The sequence below is a fragment of the Anoplopoma fimbria genome, chromosome 1 (assembly GCF_027596085.1).
Source record: "Anoplopoma fimbria isolate UVic2021 breed Golden Eagle Sablefish chromosome 1, Afim_UVic_2022, whole genome shotgun sequence".
In the NCBI taxonomy this organism is placed as follows: Eukaryota; Metazoa; Chordata; class Actinopteri; order Perciformes; family Anoplopomatidae; genus Anoplopoma; species Anoplopoma fimbria.
In genome coordinates, this window is record NC_072449.1 from 12,397,342 (window position 1) to 12,414,906 (window position 17,565).

Sequence of the window (17,565 nt, forward strand, 5' to 3'; positions counted from 1 at the left end):
TTGTTTTTATTCTTTCTTTTTTTGTCAACAGGTTAACAACTATTCTCTGGAGACCACTCCTGTCTGTGTTGGGAAATGATCCCACTGCAAACTATTTATTTGGTGTGTAAAAACCCGTGCTCGAAACATTGTGAGATTAAATATCAGCCGAATGCATCAAAGAGGTACACGTCCAGAAGCTTTGACCAGGTGCTCCCAGTAAAACAGAAACAAATACTCATTTTCACCTCATGAATCCACTTAGTGTCATTCTTTGCACAAAGTCAGTACCAGGAAAATTCTATTAAGCTAAAAAAAAAAAAGAAATGTTATATAAATATAGTATTTCATTAAGCCATACTGTACATGTCGGGGGTGTTGTGGAGTCCAATTCGCTGTACAAAATAGAGAGAAACTCATCCCAACAATCAGCTGAAGCTGATGTGAGGCTTTTGACCAGATTCTTTGACTTTATTGGGAGTTTCAGCTGTTAGCTTGCTTGCCTGCCAAGGCGTATTAGGGCCATCATATGAAAAAAAACCTCAGGATTTCCAAGATTAAAGTGATACATTTATGAGAAAATATAAAAAGAACTCGGAAAAACTAATTGACATTATTCTTGTATAGCTTGACCTTTTTTTTCGAGCTTTAAAGGCAGAGGATGGTGAATAGTAACGCGTATCAGAGCCAGTGTACTTACTGTGAGCAAGAAGTAACAAGAAATTGCAGTACAGAAATGCCAAAGATTCTCCATCAGAGAGCTAAAGTAGTTTTTTTCAAATTTGAAATATCACCCTCAGTACATATCTTTTAATTGTTTCTCTAAAAAAATAACCAGCTTCAGCTGAATGTTGGACGAAGTTGTAGCGAGAACCAGTGCGCAGAGTGGGATGGCTTACTGGGACTGAGAAAGCTCTCTACATACAGTCGAGTGTTAAGTCTCAAACGCTAATTCCAAAACGAGATACAACAAACATGGAAAATGATACAAACATGGAAAACTACATACAGATAAACTCAACTGTTTTTCCTGTTGTATTTTTTATGCATTCAAGTTTAAAATGACTGGCATTGGAAATGTTGATCCTAAACACTCACCATGTGATAGTTGACCTTAATATGACCTGTTTTTTAATTTTGGATTTCATCATCAGTTGGGCAGTTCAGGCTGAGACGAGACGAAAGGCTTAAGTATAAAGAATAATTACGACTTTTATTCTTGATGGCCTTGCGCAATTTTATCGGCTGCAAGTCCAAAATTCTCACCAGAGGAATGTCTGGTATCAAACAAGTTGTTTGTACTTTTCAGAGGCAGTTATAGGGAGTTGACTGCCACTGCAGAAACTGTAGTACAATAAATAAGAAAGGAAAATAAAAAAAATAAAAAGCTGCTGAGTAGTAACAAAATTAATCAGCTGAACTGAGATCAGAGGAGCACTTTGCTCTTTTGAGTGCATGTCAAAAACACTGTTTTAAAAAAAGAAAAGACAATACGTCCATTCACCCGACTACTGCTATGATCTAACCATTTTGTGAGAGTGTGATTTCCTGTTGAACTTGTGAGCAGTGAAGAAGAGGAGGGACAATAGTGAATGTGTGGGCTTTAATTTTCAAAAAGTATTTATTCAATATTTATGAAAAATGTTACTTTCATCAATCAAAGTGTTTTTGTTTCTTTTCCATGTATTGTTTAGTAATGGACGGTTTCTCGGTGTGCATCCATAGAGCTGACGCAGCATTTATTTACTGCGACTCTCTTCTGTATCAACTTCACTTTTTTAGGAAAATAATCTAGATTTTAGCCCAATCTGATTTCCTTTTAATAGTTTATTTTAATAGTTTGTCCAAATGCTGAAATGGCTTCTGGCATCTTCTCTGTGACTTCAAGACCAGGATGTTGGTGATCATCACATTTTACACACCTAAAAGCCAAAAAGAGTCATCTTGCTACTATAGCAACTCTTTTCTGCATGTGGTGAATTTATTTTTACTTTTTTGGAAAAGTCGGCCTTGAAAAAAAACTCCCCAAATCGATCACATTATGCAGTTTTATTCACTATGCACCGACCAGTTAGTATTTTTGCAAATGTTCTTGTGTTTTTAAATCTCGAGTAAACGGAGCACAGTGAAATGAGTCCTTTCTGCAATCAACAACTGTTTTCATCAGCCTTAACGCCGTGAGCTCCACTCATTTGATCTTCCCCAACAAATCAGTAAAAACGTTAAAAAAAGAATATGCTTCTATACCATCTCATCCACCCAAAACGGTGACTGATATGCTGCAGTTGATGTAACTTGTGCTTCTCGGTCCGCTCTGTTTGTTTGGTGTATTTTTCTTCTCCATCAAAGATGGAGGGGTCATTTATTCCTACAGAAATGGACCAGAATGCAAAGCGACAGCAAAACAATCCGGGCTTTAACATACTACTGCACAACCAGAGTCTACCGTGTGGTAGTCGGATTTCTACATCATTTTAGTAGCTTATTACTAAAATTTGACTCGGCAGGTTGAGGTAAACTACAGAAGCGCCAGGAAAATAATAAAATAAACATTTTGGGGTAGATTTTTCCTTTGAAAAAAAAGAATAATACATTTGCTGATGAGTCAGTTTGAACACCTGGCAATTTCCAGATGCTCTGAGCCTTATTTCATCTTCTTTGATACCAGTTAGATTCAGCTTTTTTCTAACGGCTCTAACCTTATTGTGGGTGTGGATGTTATTCAGAAAGGATTTCAAAACCCGTGCCTACGCCTTGTAAAAACCCCCTGCAAGAGGAATTCAAGTTTGTAAATCTGCAAAAACAATCTGCAGCATGGAGCTATTAAGTTTTGACAGATACCTGCTTAGAATCTGTACTCAGATGTTCACAACATATTTTGATGTAACCTCACTGTAACTGTCACTGTTTGTGCACATTTTATTTAGACTCTGTGAAAAATGGTCTACAAGTACAATTTTTACCATGCTTGTGGCAAAGTTCAATCTATCAGTGTGTTGATCCACCACTTTGGTCCAGACTGAAATATCTCAACAACTATTGGATGTATTGTCATGAAAATGTCAGACATTCAAGGTTACCAGAGGATGAATTCTAAAAACTTTGATCCACTGAAATGTTCCTTGCGCCATCGTCGGGATCAAGTTTTCATTTGTCCAATACTTTTGGCTTGTGACCATATACCATAAAAAATGAATGGCATTTCCATCAGCATTCAACTTTAGTTTGTGTTTTGTGCTAATCAGCAACTGTTAGCATACTAAAACTCCAAACTCAGATGGTGAACATGGTAAACATAATACCTGCTTAACACCAGCATGTTAGCATTGTCATTGTTAGCATGCTGACGTTAGCATTTAACTCCTAGCAACGGGGTTCCAACATACAGACTCACTGAGCTGTTGCCATGGCTGCAGACTACATATTGCCAAACTAGAAATTCTCTTGCAGGGTTTTTTCACACGTTCACACAATCAAAAGCTTTGAAGTTATTTCTTAACATTTCACAAAACTTAATCTCAATCAGCATGTTTTTAACTCCTGTGTTTCCACTTGCTCGCCCTCAGTGGCCACTGTATGAGTGACACCTGTACAATCTAATGCTCAGCTTTTGACCACATTGTCGGCAATATAGAACATTCTAGGCATCATAAATGCAAAATTTATGGCAAAACAGTTGGATTGATTTGCACCAGTCTGTACAGGTGTACCTAATAAAGTGGCCACCGAGTGTTCGTTTCTTAGTCCTTTTTTCTGGTATTGACTAAACTTTTATGTCACTTTTTTATTCTTGTAATTTGGTCATATCTAATGAAGCTCCAGTTTTGCCTTTTGCAAAACTGTAAGAACCACAGCGAGTCCCAGCCGCCGGTAGAGCTTTAAACAAACTGCACAGAATAAATAGTTTAGCTTTTTCTGAAGTGTTAACAGCACAAAAAGGTGTCACTTTCCTCTATGGTAACTTTCTTTTTTTTTTTTGACATACAGGAACTGGTCTTATTTTACTGCCCTCTTTTATTAGACATTCTGTGTTCGTAGCCATGTTAAACAATATCTGAATGTGTTATATTCTGCCCAATCAATAATCAGTATTAGCTGGTGAAGCTGAAAACCTCTTTGTGGACATCTGGTTTAACTTCAGTCGAGGTTACAGGAGTTTAGAGTGTTTTTTAAAGCCTGGGGAGCGGGCTGTGGTTGCCATGGTTGCTGTGTTTTGCTCCTTGGATCCCCCCCCTGTACTGGCCCTCCCATCGGCCCCGGTCTTCCACTGGTGGGCACACTTACCTGTAGCCTTGCGTCATGGCGACACTTGAACTAAACACAATCAGTCACAGCCTAAACCAGCCGAATGTTTTGCCACTGCAACCTGTTGGTGGGAGGAGAGTGGTTCAACTACTTTCACGTGCCCTGTTGTTTTGCTTGTTTCCTATTTTTTGAAAGTTGAGTAATTTATTCCCTGGCAAAATAAAGCTGTAAACAACTGTAAAGACGGAGATTTATTTTAAACATTTGTGGATTGCTTCCTGTAGGTTTGTAGGTTTGTGGGCCATGAGACATGTGTGACATCCCTCTTATTTGTTTGCAGATTTTTGTCTAATTTGTGCCGCAGCAGAGCTAAACCCACAATCACCAGGTGCAATAATTTGTATGTTTTTATTGGAGTTTAATAGTTGTAATACAAATGTGTGGAAGTCATTTCACATGAACGAATGGACCCACCTATACCATTTTATGTAAAGTTAAATATGTGTTTATATTTGCAAATTACTCTGTATTTTTGTGGCTGACTACAAAAACACAGATTGAAAATCACATATTTGTGAATATTGATTTATTTGTGGATCGTGGTACACATTTTAGGTTTGTCTCCTGTGGGTTACAACTATTAAAGTACAACAAAAACTTCCATTTTGCGATTTTGTCTCAAAGTGACTTTCTCTCCAGTATTACAAGTTACTCAAAATAATTTGTATAAGGGATCTGTTGGGGGCACAGGTCTTAGTAGTGACGTCATTTTAGTTACAAGTAAGCAACAGAACCAGCAGCTCTACACACATTTTGAAAATGGATTTAGCATAAATACAATCACAAGTTGGTCCGTCTAATCACATTTTTGAGAGATTTTACCTATTGTATTATCTCAGCGGTGAAATACAAGAGTTCTTGTGAGGTTGAAAAACAAAACAGAAAAAAAGATAAACATATTCTTAATATAAAAAAAATATTAAAATTAAATATGTTAAAATTTGCCACAATTGGCTTTATGGTGTTTATTGAGAAAGACAACACAGGTCACATATAGTAGCCTTTACATTTATAATTGGTTTTCAATTTAAAGTCCCAAATCTTGACATTCCCCATTGTGGCCATTAAGTGATAGGAGTGATAGGACTGTATTCAGCTACGATAAGCCCATTGAATAACACAGATTACCCACTTTAATTAAACAACGGCCAAACATTAAACACAACATAACAATTTTATTTTAATATAGACATAAACCAGCAAATTACATGAATCAAAGAATTTCCATTTTATATTATATATATATATTATTTTTTTCCCCCGCTTTTCCCAATGGAGTTTTTACTTGTATTAATGTAAGAGTCATAAGCCGAAGAGTTTGTCTCTTTTTATTAATTTACTAATCAGAACAGGAGATGACTTCTACACGTACTGCCCGAGAATTAAAATGACAGGGACAACATAAAAAAACCGAATTATTGTTAAAAAAATAAGTAATAAGTAAGTAATAAGTAAGCAAGAATTGAATTAAGCTGTACAAAACATCAAATGAGCTTTACAGTGTTTTCTAGAAGAATAACAGTGAAGAAAAATTATTTAAGAGATGCTGGATTATTTATTTATTATGTATATTTATTTATTATGTGTATTATTAAAGTAATATTGATATTATTATTTTTTAAATATCACGGTTATCCTCAATACCGGCATATCGCGACAAACCTAGCAGATAAAAATAAATAAATTTGCTAAAGCAACTAAATATTAACAAAGACATATCTGACCACAGTTTTCTGAAATAAAAACAAATAAAATAGAAACAAGAATAACCAATAAAATGAATAGTGTCATATACAGCATCTCAATAAACAAAATTAATGAATATTACATGTGCAAAAGGAATGATAACTTATATAGTCCTACCCCTTTTGTATAACTTAAATAATCACCTTCATGTTGATCATATACAATACGACAAATTCACCCCAAAAATTGAAATCCATATACACGTCAGAGTCTCGTCCACTGAGCCACAAATAACGGACTGCTCCACCTATTGGACGTTTTAACTGCTTTCTTTGCGGGAAGCACTATTACTCCTACTAGTAGCTACTAAAATAAGATTACAACTATTGTTTATTTTGTATTCCCTCTTTGTAAAAAAAAAAAAAAACCGTGTGAGTGCAAACACCATCATATAAAATGTAAACGTGGTTCGGCCGACACCCCCATAAAGCGGCCAGGTGGTATCGCCCGCTCCCCGGAAACGCCGGCGCCAGAAGAACCCCGGTGTAGAGGAGCAGAGGAGCAGGTGGAGCTGGTTTGTCAGCCAAAGTGTAACAAGGGTAAGCGTCTGGACGTGTTTTCATTACTGTATCTATTGTCGGATATTTAAGCACCCATCTCGCCGGTATTTCGCTTCAGCGGGTGTGTTAGTCAGCCGTGGACGCGTGTGTTGACACAGGAGCTAACGCTAGCACAGAGGCTAGCTGACACCCGGCTGTCTGCTAGCTAGCAAACAAAAGAAGCGTCCTGGCTGCGGAGACTGGGACCCGGACTCGTGTCACACTAGCAGCGTGTGTTTGGTGTTGTGTTTAATCTTGCTTTGGTGTTTAATTGTCAACAAGACGCGGTATCTGTGTGTAACCCGACCGGGTCCTCTCACCCCGTTAGCCGTGTCAAGCTAGCAGTAGCGGCACTCACAGCCGTTACTTTAACGGGAACCTCACGTTAGGACACGTCCGACCCTCCGGAGGGGAAACATGCATTTAACAGATGTGACCCATGCTTGGCCCGGGGTCTGCTGATAAAACGTCAGACGTGATCTCCGCTCATTGCTTCTGATTTATCACTGAAATACGTGACGACAGCAGCAGCAGCGGGTTTGTTTACATGTCTTATTAACGGACACGGGCCATCTCCTCTACTGACGGGGCACGTGACGGTGTACGTGACGGGGCACGTCGTGTTGTCTTTGTGTTTGTGTTCACACAGCAGACACAACCTAGTCGTGTTTCGTCCTCATGAACAAATCTCGTTAGTGTTACATAAACCCTGCTCTGGTCCGAGGTGGTGTTGGCGTTGGACACACTGTGGTGGGACGTGGTACTTCCACACAGTACTGCACCTTAGTATACATCTGAGGTACTTCCACACAGTATGGTATTAATACTGAAGTAAAAGAGAATACCTCTAACACCACTGATGACAGATAAGAGCGTTTGAACCAACCAAAGGCCACGTTAAACTCAGAACCTTTTTTTTTTATTTGTTTAAACTGACTTACTCAATGTATTATTAAGCTTTACTCAGAAATGGCTGCTGACATTTGGAAATGTAGGAGTCATGCTTGTGACTGCTGCTGGCACATTGTCCTGGCACACTAAAATCTGTAATTGAAGGTGGCCTCTGTGCCTAGTAAACCGGCTTTATACAGCATGACTCTACATACTCTTTTCTAAGATTCAAGAACTAAACAGTGTATAATTGTCTGACTCAAACTGGAGCAATGATCCCTTAATTATTAAACCACTTTTTTTGTTGAATATAAAATGTATTCTTAATTTCTTTCTTTGCCCACTTGTGCTTGTGTGGCTGAATGGGAGGTTCCAAAATGACGATGTCAAAGATGAGCGGAGGATAGCTGGAATGATGTAATGTTGGTGTCTGCATTCTTTTGGCTAAAAAGTGTAAAAGAAGCAGGCATCCATTGATTCAGATGAATTTATAGCAAAGCAAATATAGTCTCATGTTTACATACATGGAGTGAACTGAGCCAAATCATGACATTTCAATTATGTTTTAATAATGAGATGCTGTCAATCACCTGTGACCACGATTTTCCTCCAGGTTTTAATAATAAGTGATGTATAGCATGTTTGTTGGATGCTCTCTGAGTACTAATGATATCTTGCTTGTATTAATTCAGGTGTCCACACGGAGGAACAGTCCACACAGTCTGTCAAGCATCAGTAACGCTGGACAAGCTTGTAAGTCGTCATGTTTATTTTTCAATTGAGCGACAATAGTGTTCGGGCTGTATGGCCCTTAAATTATATGACAATATTTCAGGGTATATCTGTGATAAACCTATTCTTGACGACATGAAAAAACACAGAATTTTTTCTAATTAATTTCAACTCAAAAGTTTGGGATCACGTTACATTGATGTTTTTCTTCTTTCCTTCAATAAACAGAGATTAAAAACAGTATAATTCAGACACCAAATGTTTTATTTACATTTGAGATACTTCTGGCCACAAAAAAAGGAGAATGAAATAGTTCAAACTCAAAGCAACTAGACTAAATATTAAAGGGTTTAGTCAATGTCCCCACAGTTTTACATGACAGTGGAGAATACTGTTATGAACCTTTTTTAAACAAATACCCTTTACTTAAGCAGAACACCTGTTATATTCCATCTTGTTACAGGCTGCATTACTGTGAACCTCTTGACATTGAAACAGGAAGCTGGTCCTGTTTAAATCTGCACCCATTTTGATGCTAAGCTTCCAGCTGCTTTATCCAATGACTGCTGTTTTCTTCTGTTCTTATTCAGCTGTTGCTAAAATGGATCTTTGTCTCTCTCTGTTGTCAGTCTGGTTAAACCGTTGTACGGTGTTTTGTTCTCCAAAACAAAACCACATCTATTGTCAAAGGAGCTTTGTACACGCTTAAAGCATGAAAGGTTCGAGCTCCTGTGACAGGTGACACCAAGCCTTTTGAGAGGCTGTGTGCAAATGCAAGAAAATGTTATAAGTTTAAATCAAACATTCATTTATCAGTTTGCTTTCAAATACACAGTAAAAAAAAAAAAGGGGGGGAAAAGATCACTTCTTTTGTTGGTTAACAAAAATACATACAAAACTACATATTGAAAATACCAGTATGATCGTGTACAAAGCTCATGCAGTGCAACATTTAAATGGTGATAACGCAGGAGCACTCTTCATTACTGGCCTCTGATTGGATGAAGGATTATCAAAGTGTCGGGCAGGAACCTTTTTCACCTGAGATCTTGCTTTCTTTTATTCTAGAATATCTTAGAGTTGAATGGACAAGGCAGTCAGAAGTACACAGGTATGACCTTCATCCTGCACATTTCCTCCTTAAATAGACCATTGCCTTGTATTGTCATTGAGAGGTGTTTGACAACATGTGGTTTTCCTTTTTTTTCTGATGTGTAGCCCAGCTAGTGAAGCCCACTAAAGGTTCAGTGATGCCTGTGAAGAAGAAGAGGAAGCTCCCTGATACAGATGATAATGAGCGCAAGTGTAAAATCACAAGGTAAGCAGACACGAAGATTCAGTGCGAGTGAGTGAGCGCGTATGTCTGTCCTCTATGGTGAGCTATCTGCAGTGCATGAAATCTCCACCACTCTGAATTTTTTCCAACCGGTATGAGGAGCTGGTGAGTAAGAGGCTCTTTGCTTAAAAGGATGGTCAGTGGCCAAATGCTGCAGAGGCCTGAAGGAGGACTAGCAGGGTTGTTTTTCACCTTCCGGTGGACACGCTGAACTCTTCACCTTCTCATCTTCCTCTACTGCGTGTATGTGTGAGACTGTGCATAGATAAGTGCTAAGGTTGCATTAAGACGACCAATCCAAGGAAACACATCGTTGTGTTCAGAGTTCTGTTCTTTTCTGCCTGCTTGGGAAACGCAGCACTCAACACATCAATTACTTGTGCTGTTAATCAGCGCTGCCTCAGTCCACATAGGAGGACTGTAGGAGAGAAGAGTCCAAGTTGCCAGTTTATCAGGTACAGCTTGTCTGTTCCTCATGGATACAAACGGGGTGCACAAAATATAAGAAAAACCTTTTTTAGCATAACACAACACAATACAATTTGACAGCACACTACATCCCAAGAAAAGGCACTAAAGATGACTCCTGTAAAAGCTAAACCTGACGGACGCCACGTTGATGGCGTTGGTCTCTTTCAAAGAGCTTAAACATTGTTCGGTTCTTGAAAGTGTCTTACCACAACTTTGCTTGCTATGACTTTGAACAATGCCCAGTCTCAACAGCTAAAGAACAGATTAAACAATCCAACCTTTTTTTTTATTTATCTTTTTTTTATTTCACCCAGAATAAATGCCACAACATTCAGAAATGCAATACTTAAACTATACATCATTTATGGATATTATTTCCACCTCAGATGCAAAGTTTATTTCTTAATAACTCTATTTTTAATTAATTATTAAAAACAAATAAATGAATCAGTTTTCCCGGTCCGTAGGGCAGGGGTCTGATGGGCAAGTTGAGTCTTGCGCCCCTTTATTTTCACACGCCTGCTGCATAATTAAGATATAAACAATTTGACTTTAACACAGCGATACACATGTTTGGGTTTCATCTTGCATTGATTATAAGATGGTGACTGGTGAAGCTATTCAAGGACAAAAATATAGTTCTCATCAGTATGAGATGTATTCATTCATTGTGAGTTTTATGAACCCAAAGCTGTGGTATTCGTTGCAGTTTCACCCGACCTCAGATCAGAGGAGCGAGGCCCATCAGCGCCGAGAAGCTGTTCTCCAACAAGAAGTGCCTGGCCTGGTTCCAGGCGTATGCCGGCCCCGACAAGGTGGTCGGTCCAGAGGCAATGGAGAAGTTCTGTGAGGACATTGGTGTGGAACCAGAGAATGTGAGTTGTGTCCCGGCTGCTTATACCTCACCTGGGTATTTATCAACGGCTCAGGGTCAGTTGTTCTCATCAAAGTTATTTCTGAAGCTTCAAACGCTTTTTTAAATGAAGAAAATGACCAGATTTTTGGGGGGGTTTTACATATGTCGGCAAAATACTTTTTGGGAATATGTGTTTTTTAAAACTAGTTTTATGCTCAAGTCCACTTCATGTCCACCGGCTTGCCAACTGTACAGTGATTACACAGGGAGACGATGGAGGAAATGAAGACCCCGTCCACCAGTGCTGATTTAAACGTTTGCAAGGATTAAATGTATGGCCTCTCTCCGTCTTGCAGATTATCATGTTAGTGTTAGCCTGGCATCTAGAAGCAGCAAGTATGGGATTCTTCACCAAAGAGGAGTGGGTCAGGGGAATGACGATATTACAGTAAGTCCCTTTTTAACTTTTATGTTACTGAAAATGTATGTCAAAATTTAGACTTTCTATTGTTCTTATGAACCACATTTAGTTTTTGTATCCTTCTATACCTTTTTTTTTTTTTTTTTTTTTTTTTTGCTGACTCATCTCTGTCTTTTAGATATCATTAGACCTGTAAGAAAAGCCATTGAGGTGTAACTGTTTTTATTACGTGTGGCCCTTCACCTACTTGCAGGTGTGACTGCACGGAGCGGTTACAGAGCAAACTGGATTACCTGCGCAGTGAGCTCAACGACTCTGTAGTCTTCAAAAACGTCTACAGATACGCCTTCGACTTCGCCAGAGTAAGTTTGTTTGTTTTTGGCTCATTCGTTTGTTTGTTTGTTTGTTTGTTTAATGGATGACTTGACACCCCCTAAAAGTCTTGTTTTTCCCTCTCACCTGCAGTAATGTGCAGGTATACTCCAGGTTGAGATTTTAATACAATAAATATGCAACCTTGTTTTCCAAAATATCATAATTAACATTTCCTGAGAGCTCTGTAGAAAAGCAACCATCAGCAGGAATCACAGGATGAAAACGGAGACAGAAATTGTAACTCGACATTGTTGTCTTCGTGCCATTTGTCCCGTCCTAAGGATAAGGACCAGAGGAGTTTGGACATGGACACAGCTAAATCCATGCTGGCTTTGCTGCTGGAGAGAACATGGCCACTCTTCCCAGTATTCCACCAGTTCCTGGAGGTAAATCCCCATACTCTCACATCAGATCAGTAATTTATCTTTGCAAAATAACTCTGGAGCAAACTTTTCTCTAATAGCAAAAACAAGTTCAAGTCAACTTTCAATCAACTGCCGCAATGCTCCCCCCCCATTTCATCTGTCCTTCAGCAGTCCAAATACAAGGGGATGAACAAGGACCAGTGGTATAACGTTCTGGAGTTCAGCAGGACCATCAACACAGACCTCAGTAACTACGATGAAGACGGAGCTTGTAAGCACCCCTTTTTTGTTTTTGTTGTCACCATCTTGGCTTTAAGCAACAAGTGACAAGATTAAGGTTGAGTTCAAGTGACCGCTGAATAAGACGGTCTTTGGCGACCAAAATAATACAATTTAACTGAGAGGGTTTAAGTTCGAAGCCGAAAACATGGAAGACGACGTGGTAGAGACCTGTCAATCACAAGGTAGCCCCGCCCTAAAACTTACTCTGCTTTATGGTCTATTTGACTCTAAATGGACCATCATTTACTAAATGAACATCATGCTGTATTGAAGAAGACTTGGAACTAGAGATTGAGACCATACACACTGAGACTTGTATACAATCAGAGGAGTCGCCCCCTGATGGACATTAGAGAGAATGCAGGTTTAAGGCCCTTCTGCTTTGGCTTTACTTTACAGAATTAGATGTTGCGCCTGATATTAGAAATATAGGTTGTGCTATAATCTTGGTAGGATGGATTAATACTTCTGCGTTAGGGGGTTACATTATAACTAGAGAGGATACACTACTGTTCAAAGGTTTCAGTCGTTATTTTGATGTTTTTATCTTTCCTTCAACGATTACCATTTTAACACCAAATGTTTTATTTCCTTTTTAATATATTTTAAGAACTAATATTTTGTTGGGCCCTGCTGCTACTGTTAGTTGTGGCCACATTCACTGTTGGATGCAGGAGGAGATCTCTCTTTCAGCTGAGCAAGAGTTATACAACACTGCATGATGCAACACAGCTAATATGATAGCCTCCTCTATTTAGACTCTCCATTCCCTCAAAGGTCAGCACTGCCACGACCTTTAGTAAGTGCCAGATGTACTTAAATTGTAATTACAGTGATATTTGCCGGTACAAGTTTCACAAATGTCTCAACCTTCCCTATTACATTTTGTACGTTGGAAACACTGACCACCCTTGTTCATATTTAGGTGGCATAAATAATGGTCACATACCACTGATCACTATGGTTAAACTCTTTTTATTTGGATCAGATTTATTAAATGCTCTCTGCTACGTTATCTCTCCGATTGAACAAAAGTGCAGGATCTATGTTAACATTATCTATGTCCTTGTCATTTTGTCCGCAGGGCCAGTGCTGCTAGACGAGTTTGTGGAATGGCAGAAAGCTTGGTCGGCATCGTAGCAAATGACTTCACTATGCCAAAAAAAAAAAGGAGAAGGAGGGAGAGAAAACAAATACCACAAAACACTGCAGGAACCTCTATCGTTGAGGGGGGGAAAAAAACAAAACTGCAGTTTCAGATCTCACTTTGACAGACTTTAACAATTCACACACAAATATGGACGACAGAATCATCCCTTTGTGAGAAACAGGCCTCTCTCTCGGAGTCGACTTTTTATAGTGTTAATTTCGAGAAAAGAAAATGTTCTTAGGATAAGAAGACAAACACAAAAAATGAACTGAGACAAGAGTTGTGGAATTTACGTTTTCTTAATAACTATTTTTTCCATTTTTTTTGTCTTGTTTATAGATGTTTTCACAGTAATAAAAAGGAAATGGAAGTATAACGAGCCGCTTCTTAATAATCTGTACAACACTTAAGTACACATGGGATTTCATGGTCATTTGTAATCGATGCAGTATCTGGGCGTCCTCATTAGACTTTATGACGGTTGAGCCCTGTTCAGATGCTGGTTTAGTGAAAACTTGGTTAGCCAAGAGATGGTTAGTTTTCCGAAAAGAGGGCTAACTTAAACTCTGGCATGTTTTGTTTAACAAACCCTAAATTGCACAACACTTGATTTATCTAATAACATGACTTCTGAAGGTCCCCAGATCTTAAATCATTTTTATTTATTTTTAATTTGAAAATACGTTTTTATTTTATTTCACGAAACCAATTTTTACTATTTTGTACGGTCCATTGCATAAAATCCAAATAAAAATCCATTTTAATTCCAGGATGTAATGCACCAAAATAGGGGAAAAACACTCGTTGCCATGGTAATCAGATACCGAAGCTCAACTCAGAGTTGATTGAACAAACTCCGCCTAACCCTGAGTTGATGAACATCTGAGAATTTGTTAAACCTGATTCCTGAACCAGAAAATGTTAATGCTGGAAACCATTTTAATTCAATGTTGGGCATGTTGGGGCAAACACTTCCTGTTGCTATCACTTGCATACATTTATATTTGAAGACGTCTGCTGTAAAAGGGTCTATATCTCCATGTGGAAGTGTGGCCTATCCTCCCTCTCTCCCCTCCCGGTCTCCATCGTGTCCAGCGGCCCTGCTGAAGCAGCGGCCATGATGGCGTTGAGGCGTGTCAGCGACAGGGAGCGCTGCTTAAGCTTGGGGGCGGGGCCTTGCTCGTCGGGTGCGGCGTCCGGTAGGTGACCATATCTCTGGCCTTCCTCGTCGTACTGGTACAGACGGATGACGCGGCTACGGCGGCCCGGGGAGGACAAATTGTCTCCCCTTCCTCCTCCTGCGATACCAGTTCCATTTGTGTCCTCATGTTTCCCACTGCCTGTCTCGTCGTCTTCGCTGCTAACGTCTGTCTCTCCATCCTCCTCTCTCGTCTTCTTTTCTCCATCGTCTACCTCCTCTTCCTCCCTCTTCGCATCTCTCCCTTTCTTCTCATCCTCCTCACTTTCTCTCCTCTCCCCTCCATCCTCTTTGCTACTAATATCTTGATCACCTGCCTCCTCCACCTCTTCCCCCTGTCTCCATTCCTCATTTTCTTCCCTTCCGTCTTTCTCCTCTACGTCCTCATTGCACCTTTCCTCATCTGTTTCACTTCGACTCCCTCCATCCTCCAGGTAGAACCCACTGAACTCTCTTTCTTCCTTTGCCTCCCTATCACACCCTTTATTCCTTTCCTTCTGACTTTCTCCTGCCGCCGCCTCCTCCTTCATGTAATCACATCCTTCCAGATAGGCCGTGGTGTTCTGCTCCTCCTGCTGTCGATTTTGCCGAAAGCTTCTCTGAGGTTTGACAGGGGGAGGTGTGGTCCCTGGTGAAGTCGTCATGTCCGTTGTTGCGCAATTCGCAGAGTCATCGTCTTTGTCCCCCCCACGCCTGCGCCATCGTAAAGGCTTGGTTGTTGCACATAGGCGGCAAGGTTGTCATGGTGACTTCAGAGCCATGCTCCGGCGTGTCAGTTCGGCATTGTTGTAGCCTTGGTGAACGCAACCTTGCAGTGATTGCTCCTAGACACCTGAAGAGGACACAGTGGAGTTTATACCTTTTTTATATTAAAGTTGTCCGCTCTACAATTATGATCATTTCTGATTACGTTAACATCTAAATAATATGAAAAGTTGATGAGGTCATTATTTGTCTCTTTGACTGCTGTTCAATGTTTTTAATAACGACGATACAAGTTAATTGCAACACAGCGAACGATATAATCTACAGTTCTCTGTTTGAACTTTTGTATACAACAAAAAAATTGGTTACTTTCCAAAGTATTTCTTGGCACTAATGGAGAAGGAAGTCCCTTTTCAACGAACTGAGACTCACGATTTAAATGTCCACTGTGTAGCATCTGGCACCACCTTGTGGTGATGTTACAGATTGCAAACAACTGAAACTTCTCCTTTGTGCTAAGCGTTCATGGGAGATATGAAACTGCAAATGGCCCTCTTTAGAGCCAGTGTTTGGTTTGTCCTTTCTGGGCTACCGTAGAAACACGGCAGCTGGCTACATGAAGATGACCTGCACCGCATGTAGATATTAACAGCTCATTCTAAGCTAACGAAAATACAAATCTTATTTTCAGGAGATAATACACTAAAGGAAACATACTTTTCCATTTCTGCCAATAGATCCCCCTAAATGCTACAAACTGTTGCTTTAAATAGGATGGCTGTATCATTACTAGACAGGACTCCGAAAAATGTAATCCATTGGGCTCATTTGTTTTTAGCACAATATGATAATCAATTGGCAGACTCTTGAAACATATTTAAGTTCTGTGATCAGTCACAGTGGACATTCAAGTGCTACTAATAGAACATCCTGTTTTGAGCGTTTCCTAACATAAAAACTGCAAAATTGTTTAACCAAAGTGTTGCCAGAATTTTGGGAGATCTTATCCCCTTGCTGGGATGTACGGGGGCCTGAACGCACCTGAGAACCGGAGTCCTGGTCAGAGCTCCAGTGCTGAAGCCCACCACAAACGTCAGCAGCACTGATGCCGCCACAGCTCCCGCAAACTGACCATCTGAGACGCCCGCCTGCCTCTCCTCCGCGGACCCGACATCCCTCCTGAACGCATCACTTTGCTTATATTCTCTGTCAACATGGAGCTCGTACGGCCACAGTGTGGTTCCCTCCGCGTGCCTCAGGAGGCAGTAGTACATGCCGCTGTGTAGGCTGCTGGTGTTGGGGATCATCAGGCTCCCGTCGCGCTGCATTAAGACGGGGTCCGGTTTCCTGTGGGAACCCTGGGTCTGGAGGTCTCCAAAGGGGGTGTGCCAGTACTGGACCACACCTGCACATTAAAGGAGGAGCCGTTAACAGGTGAGGTTTTAGAGCTGCAGGTGAATGCTGACGGTGTGACAGCCATGCTGAGACTGAAAGTAAGGGATAAGTCTGGTCATATATTTATTTTCTTCTAACTGTGTATCAGATCGACTGAGCCACATTGTTGCAAATGTTCTTTCATTATTATGAACACACATACACACTAATCTATTTTGACTCCATCACACCGTCCTGCTGCCACAAATTCTCACTAGAGCACTCAATGTGGATTTATCCACCGCTGAAAATAGTCCCAAAGAAATGCACCATTTCCTCCAGTTTGAATGTGTGTTGTTACGAACTACAGTGACCAGCTGTTATAGGAAACTATTAGGCCTTTTATATTTTCAATTTTTTTAAAGAAATGTAACTAGCCGTAACTACATAACAGATTTCTGTAGCAACAAATCTGCTGATATTCAGCACCATGTTAATAGGATGACAGTTGTATTGTAAAGATAAACTGTTGGTTATATTTATGATATATTTAGGACATTGTCCTTGATGAAACAACATGATGCGTGTCGTGCATGTCATTTCAATTTTGTCTAGAGATCGTCATTTTCAATACAGTGTGTTATATCTATTTAATTGTAGTTTGTCCTGATCAGAATCTTATACGTTTGAAAAACATTTTCCTGGACAATCATTCACTGGAACAGAGGACTTCTTTCTCTCTACATATGAAGCTGTATTCATACTGAGTGGATTGTTCAGGGGAATTATAGTACATTCAATTTTCTCAGGTGTGTAGGCGGGACTCTTCTCTCCTTTGTG

The 17,565-nt window shown here is 39.9% G+C and overlaps 2 protein-coding genes across 2 annotated transcripts; one reads left to right on the forward strand and one right to left on the reverse strand.

Annotated features, from left to right (window-relative positions):
* Window positions 1–6,464: 6,464 nt before the first annotated feature.
* On the forward strand, window positions 6,465–13,837 carry dcun1d5 (DCN1, defective in cullin neddylation 1, domain containing 5 (S. cerevisiae)). Its single transcript, XM_054623274.1, has 10 exons — window positions 6,465–6,569; window positions 8,153–8,213; window positions 9,261–9,303; window positions 9,411–9,510; window positions 10,709–10,874; window positions 11,212–11,303; window positions 11,530–11,638; window positions 11,933–12,037; window positions 12,185–12,287; window positions 13,383–13,837. Exons 4-10 carry the CDS (start codon window positions 9,443–9,445, stop codon window positions 13,436–13,438), a joined length of 699 nt encoding a protein of 232 aa, XP_054479249.1. The 5' UTR covers window positions 6,465–6,569; window positions 8,153–8,213; window positions 9,261–9,303; window positions 9,411–9,442; the 3' UTR covers window positions 13,439–13,837.
* Window positions 13,838–14,404: 567 nt separating this feature from the next.
* On the reverse strand, window positions 14,405–16,464 carry LOC129095989 (RNA polymerase II-associated factor 1 homolog). The gene is made up of 2 exons (XM_054604621.1): window positions 16,393–16,464; window positions 14,405–15,478 (listed from the first exon to the last, which is right to left on the reverse strand). Exon 2 carries the CDS (start codon window positions 15,288–15,290, stop codon window positions 14,478–14,480), a length of 813 nt encoding a protein of 270 aa, XP_054460596.1. The 5' UTR covers window positions 15,291–15,478; window positions 16,393–16,464; the 3' UTR covers window positions 14,405–14,477.
* Window positions 16,465–17,565: the final 1,101 nt, after the last annotated feature.